This window comes from Haliaeetus leucocephalus, unplaced genomic scaffold (genome assembly GCF_000737465.1).
Source record: "Haliaeetus leucocephalus isolate CR32 unplaced genomic scaffold, Haliaeetus_leucocephalus-4.0 Scaffold326, whole genome shotgun sequence".
In the NCBI taxonomy this organism is placed as follows: domain Eukaryota; kingdom Metazoa; phylum Chordata; class Aves; order Accipitriformes; family Accipitridae; genus Haliaeetus; species Haliaeetus leucocephalus.
The window spans coordinates 17,598-27,548 of record NW_010972762.1 but is presented as its reverse complement, the minus strand read 5'-3'; the positions used below and the strand labels follow the sequence as shown (position 1 = coordinate 27,548).

The following is a 9,951-nucleotide window of genomic DNA, read 5'->3' as shown; positions in this document are numbered from 1 at the left end:
CCCCCAAATCCCTCTATCTTATCCCCTCCCCTCAGTGTTGCTGCACCGAGGGAAATTGCCCCCCACCCCCCCTCCCAAGCACCCCAAGGGGTGTGTGTCCCCCCACTTATCCTTCCTGGGGAGGGGTGTAGGGTCCAGATGCCTGGGTCCCCCCTGAACACCTGGGTTCCTCCCCAGATGCCTGGGTCCCCAGGACACTTGGGTCCCTCCCAGACAAATGGGTACCCCCTGAACTTCTGGATCCCCCGGATGCCTGGGTGCCCCCTTAATTCCTGGGTACCCCCTGAATCCTGGGTACCCCCTGAATCCTGGGTGCCCGCCTGGACACTTGGGTCTCTCTGGCCACCCAGGTGTCATCCCCCCAAACACCTGGGTCCCTCCCTGGATGCCTGGGTCCCCCTGACTACCTGGTTGTCCCCAACACCTTGGTCCCACCCTGACCACGTGGGTCCCCTCCAGACGCCTGGGTGCCCCCCCCCGACCACCTGGGTGCCCCCGGACACCGGGGTCCTACCGTTGAAGCGGTCGATGGCCTCCTGGCGCAGGGCCCCTGTGATGCCCCCGTCGATGCGCTCGTACTTGTAGCCCTCGTAGTCCAGGAAATCCTCCAGCAGGTCCAGCATCTTCGTCATCTGTGGGCACTGGTTAGACTGGAAGCACCCAGGGGGGCTGGGGGCACCCGGTACTGGTCAACAGTGGGAGCACCCAGAGGAGCTGGGATGGGCACTGGTCAGACTGGGATTAACCAGGGATGTTGGTACTGGCACTGGTTAGAGTGGGAGCACCCAGAGAGGCTGGGGGCACCCAGTACTGGTTAGACTGGGAGCACCCAGCGGTGCTGGGGTTGGGGGCTGGGTGTCTCTAGAGAGTCGGGGGGGGTCCTGGTCCCCCACACCCAGGAGAAAACAAACACCCGGTAGCTCTAGGGGTGGGTGGGGAGGCTGTAGGTGCCCCAGAGGGGGCTGGGGGGGGGCCCTGGGGGTCCTGGCTGCCCCACCTGGCAGATGAGCACCCAGTGACTCAAGGGTCATGGGTGTGAGGGTCCCAGGGGGGTCCCTGGGGGTCCTGGCCACCCCACCTGGGAGAAGATGAGCACCCGGTGGTTTTGCTCCTTCAGCTTCCGCAGCATCTTCTGCAGCAGGAGCAGCTTCCCCGAGGCCTTGATCAGGGCCCCCCCCTCATAGGCACCACTCGGCAGCTTCGGGGATTCCTGGGGACGGGGATGTCACCTCGCTGGTCCCTGGTGTCCCCTGACGTCCCCCAGCCTCCAGCCCACATCACTCTGTCCCTTCTGCATCCCCTCCATGTGCCTCCAGCGCAGGTCCCCCCTGTGTCCCATGTCCCGCTGTCCCCTCCCTGTCCCTCCAATCCCCCCATGTCCCCCCAGGTCCCTCCACCCCATGACCCCCAATCCCCTCCATGTCCCTCCAACTGCTCCATGTACCCACCATGTTCTGCTGTCCCCTCTATGTTCCTCCATCCTATGTCCCTTTGTCCCATATCCCTCCAATCCGTGTCCCCATGTCCCACCACGTCCCTCTATCCTCTCCACAACCCTCCACGTCCCCATATACCACTATGTCCCCACCATCTCCCACCATGCTTCCATGTCCCTCCACCCCACATCCCTCTGCCCCACATCCCTCCAACCCCTCCATGTCCCACCATGTCCCCATGTCCCACATCCCTTGACCCCACGTCCCTCTATCCCCTCCATGTCCCCATGTCCCTCTACGCCCTCCAAATTCCTCCAACCCTTCCATGTCCCCATATCCCCCCACTCCACATCCCTCTATCCCCCCCGTCATCCCTCCGACCCCTCCATGCCCCCTGTCCCCTCCATGTCCCTCCACCCCGTCCCTCTGTCCCCCCACGGCCCCCACCATGGCGGCGACGGGGAAGAGGTAGGGGTGGTTGCAGCACTTCTTCAGGTCCATCATGATGTTGAGCAGCGACACCTGGTTCCCGCCACCCCGCGAGTTCAATGCCTCGAAGTTGCGCGTCAGGATGTACTTGTAGTACTTCCTACGGGGAGGTCGGTGGGACCCAGGCGTCCAGGTGCCTTCCTTCCCCCCCAATTCCCAGGGGGACCCAGGTGTCCGGGTGCCTGCCTTCCCCTCTACTTCCCGGGGGACCCAGGCGTTCGGGTGACCCAAGCACCCAGGGGACCCCGGCGTACGTCCGCATGGGACTGAGCTCCACGGACACCGACTCCAATGGACCCCAGTGCCCAGGTGCACCCTTTTCCCACGGATCCCGGCGTCCGGGTGCTTCCCGTCCCACCCCATCCCGAGGGACACGGGTGTCTGACATACTTCTGCATGGGGCTGAGCTCGACACGGACGATGAGCTCGGTCTTGGCCGGCATGTTCTTGAAGACGTCGGCCTTGAGGCGCCGCAGCATGTGGGGACCCAGCAGGTCGTGGAGCTTCTTGATCTGGTCTTCCTTGGAGATGTCAGCAAACTCCTCCAAGAAACCCTCCAGGTTGCTGGGGAGGGGGGACAATGTGACATGGAGAGGGGTGCAGGGACACGGGGATGGGGACGTAGATGGCCACAATGTGGGGAGATACAGGGACAGCCAGGAGGTGGTGGGGTGAGGTGGCATGGGGATGTGGGGACGGCCATGGCATGGGGCACAGTGGGGGACGGTTGTGACACAGAGTGACACAGGGATGGCCGTGGGATGGGGGATGTGGGGACAGCTGTGACGTGGGGGGACACAGGGATGGGGGGACGGCTATGACATGGGAAATGCAGGGACAGCCATGATGTGGGGTGAAGGGGCATGGGGGCAGCAGTGACACGGGGGGACGCAGGGATGGTCGTGACATGGAGGGACACAGGAACGGCTGTGGGACAGGACACACGGGGACAGGCATGACATGGGGGGGACAGAGAGAGAGGCAGGAACAGCAGTGACATGGGGGTGTGGGGACAGTTGTGACATGGCGGGACACAGGGACAGCCATGATGTGGTGGGGCACAGGGGCACAGGGGCATGGGAATGGATGGAAGGGACCCCATGGGAGGGGAGGAGACACCAGGGGACACAGGGTGGGGGGATGCAGGAGCCGCAGGGACACACCAGTGACAGAGCGATGCGGGTGGATGCAGGGGGGGACGGGGGACCTCAGGGCAGGGGAGGGGACACCAGGGGACACCAGGGGACACAAGGGGACATACTTGAAGCGCTCAGGAGTGAGGAAGTTGAGGAGGTGGAAGAGCTCCTCCAGGTTGTTCTGCAGCGGGGTCCCCGTCAGCAGCAGCTTGTGTTCGATCTTGTACCCGTTCAGCACCCGAAAGAACTGGGGGGACATCACCCATGGACCCCAGCATCCGGGATTGACCCCCCCTGATCCCACCCATGGACCCCAGCATCTGGGAGCGACACCCCACACACACCCCCAGGGCACCCACCCACAGACCCCAGTGTCTGGGAGCAACCCCTCTGACCCCCATCCAGGCACCCATGGACCCCAATGTCCAGGAGTGACCCCTAATGCCCCCCCCCACAAGGCACCCATGGACCCTGGCACCTGGGAGCAACTCCCCAGGGCACCCACGGACCCCAGGATCTGGGAGCAACCCCACCACCCCCAGGACGCCAGGATCTGGGAGCACCTCCCAGAGCACCCACAGACCCTGATGTCCAGCAAACGTCACCCACCAACAGCACCCAGAGGACCCAGGTATCTGGGTGCCCCCCCTCCCCAGGGACCCAGGCATCCGGGCACCTTGGACTGGTTGTTCTTGAGGCGGTGGGCCTCATCCACCACCAAGCAAGCCCAGCGGATGGAGCCCAGTGCCGCCTGGTCGATGGTGATCAGCTCGTAGGACGTCAGCAGCACGTGGAACTTCACCTGCGCCTCCCGCTGCCGCGGCCGTCAGCACCCATGGGTGTCCCCCCCACCCCGCCGGAGGACCCCCGCGCCTGGGGCCCCCTGACCGACCCCCTGCACCATCACCACCCCGATCCCCCAGGACCTGGCACCCCAAGCCCCTGCACCTCCACCACCTTGACCCCCTGGGACCCCAGTATGAAGCCACCATGTCACCCCAACCCCCCAGGACCCCTGTGTCTGGGATACCCCGACCCCCCAGCACCCTGACCCCCCAGGACTCCCATGTCAGGCCACCCCAGCACCCTGACTCCCTGGGACCCCAATGTCCAGGTCACCCCAACCACCCCTCAGGGATCCAGGCCACCCCCTGGTACCCCAACCCCCCCAGGACCCCTGTGTCTACATCACCCCCAGCACCCCAACACCCTAGGGACCCAGGTGTCTGGGTGCAGCCCCCACACCCTAAAAGGGACCCAGGCATCTGGGTGCAGCCCCCCCACCCCCAAAGGGACCCAGGCATCGGGGTGCAGCCCCCCCCACCCGCCGCCGAGGGGACCCCAGCACCCAGCTCACCTTCATCTTGAAGGCCTTCTTGCCCCCCTTCATGGCGTTGTCATCAAAGGAGAACTCGTTCTCGCGGATGATGGCCCGGCTGTCCTTGTCCCCGGTGTAGGTGACGACGTAGAAGGCGGGGGCCCACATCTGGAACTCCCGCTCCCAGTTGATGATGGTGGAGAGCGGGGCGCTGACGAGGAACGGGCCCTTGGTGTGGCCCTGGGGGACAGCGCGTCACACGGGGACACGGGGACGGGGCCCTTGGGGGACGTGGGGACAGTGTGACACAGGGGGATGGGGGGGGCGGCGTGGGACAGGGTCCTTGGGGGACATGGGGATGGTGTGGCACATGGGGACAGTGTGGAAGGGGGCCTTCGAGAACGTCGGGACAGTGTGGGGTGGTTGTAGGGGTATGAAAATGTCTCCGGTGGCAGTAAGACCCCCATGGGGACATGGGCAGGGACACGGTGACACCCCAGGTTGGCTGATGCCAGCAGCGGGTGATGCCAGAAGCCACGTGGGTGACACTGAGGCCAGGCAGGTAACACCGAGGGCCAAAGGGGAGACCAGGGCCAGGCAGGTGACACCATGAAGCAGGTAGGTGACACCAGGAGCCAAGCGGGTGACACCAGGGACTACGTGGGTGATATCAAGGCTAGGTGGGTGACACTGGGGGCCAAGTACAAAACACCAAGGCCAAGCGAGTGACACCAGGGACCAGGAGGGAGACACCAGGGCCAAGTAGGAAACACCAAGGCCAGGTGGGTCACACCAGGACCAAGCGGGTGACACCAGGGACCAGGCAGGTGACACCAAGGCCAGGTGGCTGACACCAGGGCCAAATGAGTGACACCAGGGACCAGGCAGGTGACAGCGGGGGCCAAGAGGGAGACACCAAGGCCAAGTAGGAAACACCAAGGCCAGGTGGGTGACACCAGGGCCAAGCAAGTGACACCAGGGACCAGGCAGGTGGCATTGGGGGCAAGGTGGGCGACACGGGGGCCAAAGGGGAGACACCAGGGCCAAGTAGGAAACACCAAGGCCAGGTGGGTGACACCAGGGCCAAACGAGTGACACCAGGGCCAAACGAGTGACACCAGGGACCAGGCGAGAGCGAGCTCACCTCCTTGTAGAGGGAGTAGAGGAATACGATGGTCTGGATGGTCTTGCCCAGCCCCATCTCATCAGCCAGGATGGTGTCGGTGCTCTGGGCCCAGGAGAAGCGCAGCCAGTTCAGCCCCTCCAGCTGGTAGAGGTGCAGGGTGCCGCCCGTTGCTGTGATGAACCGCGGCTGTGTCTCGTACTTCACCGTCGGCTGCCGGGGAGAGAGCGTCAGCGGGTGGTGGACCCAGGTATCTGGGTGTTCAACCCCCCCTCCAAGCACCCCAGGGGGTCACTGATGCCATGAAGGTCCCAGGGGACCCAGGGTGGTCAACCCCCCACCAGGGCACCCAGGCACCCCAGAGGGTCACCGACGCCCCCAGGCATCTGGGGGACCCCAGGGATGATGGAGGGGACCCAGGTGTCCAGAGGACTCAAGGGTCCGATGGGAGGGGTCCATAGGGGGGACCCAAGGGTGAGTTGGGGGGGACACCCAGGTGTCCGGGCACTCACGTCGTTGGTGGGGGAGTCGGGGGGTCCCTCCCCCGGTGTCTCCTTCTTCTTCTTTTTGTAGCGCCGGGGCTGGGCCGGGTCCTCCCCCATGAACACCTCCCTAGGGACATGGGGGGGGACAGGAAAGAAAGGGGCCACAGGGATATGGGGGCACATGGGGACACAGTGGGCGACAGGAGGAACAGGGACACCAGGGAGGACAGGGAGACGGGGGGTACACAGCGACAAGGAGGGACACCAGGAGGGATGGGGACATGGCAGGGGACACAGAGGGGGCACAGAGACATGGAGGGGACAGGGGACACATGCAGACATGAGGACACAGGGACAACAGAGGGACACAGGGCAGCATGAGGACATTGGGGGACTCATGGGGACACAGGAGCACATGGCCAGTAGGCATGTCCCCATGTCCTCCTTGTGTCCCCATGTCCCCGTGTGCCCATGTCCCCCCATCCCCATATCCCCAGTCTCACCAGTGCTTCCTGTAGGCATATCCCCATATCCCCCCATGTTCCCACATCCTCTTGTCCCCATGATCCTCACTGGTGCTTCCAGCAGGCACATCCCCATGTGTCCCCAGTCCCACCAGCGCTTCCAGCAAGCATGTCCCCATGCTCCCTCGATGTCCCCCCATGTCCCTGTATCCCTCACCAATGCTTCCAGTAGGCATATCCCCATGCCCCGTGCTCCCCCCGTGTCCCCACATCCCTCACTGGTGCTTCCAGTAGGCATATTCCCGTGTCCCCACACTTGTCTCCCTGTCCCTTGCCGTGTCCCCATGTCCCTTACCGGTGCTTCCAGTAGGCCAGCTTGTGGAGGTCATAGTCGGGGATGGGCATCTCATCCTCCTCCCAGGTGGCCTGGTCGTAGGGCAGGTCCCGCCACTTCACCAGGTAGTGGTACTGCCCCTTCCGGTCCACGCTGTGTGGCACGCCGTCACGCCCCGCACCAGGCACCCGGGAGACACCCGGCACCGCGGGGAGCAACAGGCACCATGGGGGCACTGGGTGTCATGGGGACGACAGGCACCCAGGGGACACCAGGCATCATGGGGCCAAGGGGCACCACGGAGGCAACAGGCACCCAGGGGACACCAGGTGTTGTGGGGACAACAAGAACCCGGGGGAAAATAGACGTCATAGGGGTAATGGGCATTGCAGGGACAACAGACACCTGTGGAACACTGGGCGTCATGGGGGCAACAGGCACCACGGGGACACTGGGCACCGCAGGGGCAACCGGCACCCAGGGGACAATGGGCATCATGGGTGTAATTGGCATCGCGGGGACAATGGGCACCGCAGGGGCAATGGGCACCCAGGGGACAACAGGCACCCAGGGGACACCAGGCATCATGGGGCCAACAGGCACCCAGGGGACACTGGGCACTGCGGGGACAACGGGCACCTGGAGGACAGCCGGCACCGCAGGGGGCAACAGGCACCCAGGGGACAATGGGCATCATGGGGGTAATGGGCATCGTGGGGACAACAAGCACCTGTGGGACAATGGGCACCCAGGGGACATCAGGCATCATGGAGACAATGTACACCCACAGGGGACACCAGCCACCCAGGGACAGTGGGTGCCTGGAGACACCAGGCACTGCAGGAACAATGGGCACCCACAGGTGACAGCAGGCACCCATGGGGACTCCGAACACCCCCAGGGACACAGAGCACCCACGGGTGACAGCAGGGACCCATGGGGACACCGGGCACCCATGGGGACACAGGGACAGCCAGGACAATGCAGGGCCAGGCGGGGGTTGCCACGTGCCACCAGGGTGTGGGTGACAGCGGGGCACGTGGAAGGGTCACCCGAGTGACCAAGGGTCACCCGCTGTCACCGGCATCACTGGCTGCCAGCAGGGAGACACTGGGGACACCCCAGTGCAGGGGTCACCCAGGGATGTGGGGTCACCTGGGGACAGGGACACACAGAGAGGACATGGGGTCACATGGGGACATGGGGTCACCTGGGGACAGGGACACATGGCGGGGACGTGGGGTCACTCGGGGACAGGGACACACGGTCACCTGGGGACACAGAGGGGACGTGGGGTCACTCAGACAGGGACACACGACAGGACATGGGGTCACCTGGGGACAGGGACATATGGACAGGACACAGGGTCACCTGGGGACAAGGACACACAGAGGGCACGGGGTCACTCAGGGACAGGGACACATAGGACACGGGGTCAGTCAGGGACAGGGACACCCGGACAGGACACAGGGTCACCTGGGGACAGTGCCCAACTGCTCCCAATAGGGGAGGGGGGGCACCCATGGGTGCTGGGGGTGTCCTTAGAAGACCCAAGTGTGCCCAGTGTCCCCACAGGTGCCAGCAGTGTCCCCAAACCCCACCCAGGCGCTCCCCTACCCCCATGCTGATGCCACCCATCCCCTCCCAATTTGGGGGCGGGGCAAGGGGGCCGGGGGATCCCATGGGCACCATGTAGTACCCATGGGTGCTACCCTACCTGTGGTTGATGATGCGATGCACCGTCATCCACTCGGGTTTGATGCCGTAGCGGTAGAAACGTTCCTCCATCCCCCCGAAAAGGGGGTCCCCCCCGGCCCCCCGTTTCTCGCTCTTGGGGTCATCGTCCCCCGAGCCATAGTCGAGGGGGGGCGGCTCGTCCATGTCGTTCTTGCGCTGGTAGTTGCGGTACATCACCAGGTGGAAGATCTCCAGCTGTGGGAGGGGAACGGGGGGACACACCCCCAAATTAATGGTGGGGGGGAGGGCAACGCCCCCTGCTCCCCCCAGGGGTCCTGGGATGGGGCAGGGTGAGGAATTGGGGTGCTGCTCCTCTCCCCCTGCCCTAGGGACAGGGGTGTCTTGGGGACCTGGGGGGAGCACTGCACATCACAGTGTCCCTGAAGTGGGGATGGTGGGGGGTCCCCAAGATTGGGGATCCCCCCCCAAGGCTGGGGATATCGGGGTGTCCCAAATATTGGGGACCCCACCAGCTGGGGATATCAGCATGTCCCCAAGCCCAGGGACCCTCCCAGGCCCCCCCCCCAGCCAGGTATTTTGGGGTGTCACCAGCCCCAGGCCCCCCAGTTGGGGATATCAGGGCGTCCCCAAGCCCAGGGACCCTCCCAGACCCCCCCAGCCAGGTATTTTGGGGTGTCACCAGCCCCAGGCCCTCCAGCTGGGGATACTGGGGTGTCCCCAGTGCTGGGGAACCCCTCACATCCCCCCTGCTAGGTATATCAGGGTGTCACCAGCCCCAGGCCCCCCCAGCTGGGGATACTGGTGTGTCCCCAGTCCTGGGGAACCCTCCAGGTCCCCTCAGCTGGGGATAGTAGGGTGCTCCCAAGACTGGGGACCCCAGTATCAGGACCCCCAAGCTGAATATATCAAGGCACACCAATATCGTGCCCCCCCTGCCCCGAGGGGGTATATAGGTGTCCCCCCAGTATGGCCATCCCCCCCCTGCAAGCTGGGTGTATCAGGGCACCCCAGTATGGGCCCCCCCTTGAGGGAGGTGTATCAGGGTGTCCCCAGTCTCAAGTCCCCCATACACTGGAGCCCCCCTCACATATCAGGTCCCCCCAACTTGGGTATATCAAGCCACCCCGATATCAGGGGGTAGATGGGGTGCCCCCCCCTCAAGGTTTGGAGGGGGGTACACGTGGGGGCCCCCCATACCTGCAGCTCCTTGATCCAGGAGCAGTGCCAGTAGGAGAGCCCGACCCACTTGACGAAGAACTCGCGCTCGGAACGACCTTGCAACGCTTGGGGGGGCCCCTCGGGGGGGGCCCCGGGGGGGGCAGCCACAGGGGGGGGCGGCTCCCCCCACCGCCAGTACAGGATCTTCTGTACTCGCCCCTTCAGCACCGGGCACTGCAGGGATAAAGGCGGGGACAGCGGGGTTGGGGACAGGGGGGACACGGGGAAGGCCGTGGGGTCATGTGTTGTG

General features: G+C 64.7%; 1 protein-coding gene across 1 annotated transcript in view; it reads right to left on the bottom strand.

Annotated features, from left to right (window-relative positions):
- CHD3 (chromodomain helicase DNA binding protein 3) overlaps positions 1 to 9,951 on the bottom strand; it is a 35,061-nt gene that overhangs the window by 18,099 nt on the left and 7,011 nt on the right. The window contains exons 11-22 of the mRNA XM_010571415.1: positions 9,681 to 9,875; positions 8,503 to 8,717; positions 6,807 to 6,938; positions 6,015 to 6,114; positions 5,524 to 5,715; positions 4,419 to 4,619; positions 3,738 to 3,875; positions 3,187 to 3,308; positions 2,316 to 2,489; positions 1,884 to 2,025; positions 1,079 to 1,210; positions 515 to 632 (exon numbers count right to left, since the gene is read on the bottom strand). Of these exons, the coding sequence (XP_010569717.1) occupies positions 515 to 632; positions 1,079 to 1,210; positions 1,884 to 2,025; positions 2,316 to 2,489; positions 3,187 to 3,308; positions 3,738 to 3,875; positions 4,419 to 4,619; positions 5,524 to 5,715; positions 6,015 to 6,114; positions 6,807 to 6,938; positions 8,503 to 8,717; positions 9,681 to 9,875 (1,861 nt within the window). The remainder of the gene's footprint in view (positions 1 to 514; positions 633 to 1,078; positions 1,211 to 1,883; positions 2,026 to 2,315; positions 2,490 to 3,186; positions 3,309 to 3,737; positions 3,876 to 4,418; positions 4,620 to 5,523; positions 5,716 to 6,014; positions 6,115 to 6,806; positions 6,939 to 8,502; positions 8,718 to 9,680; positions 9,876 to 9,951) is intronic.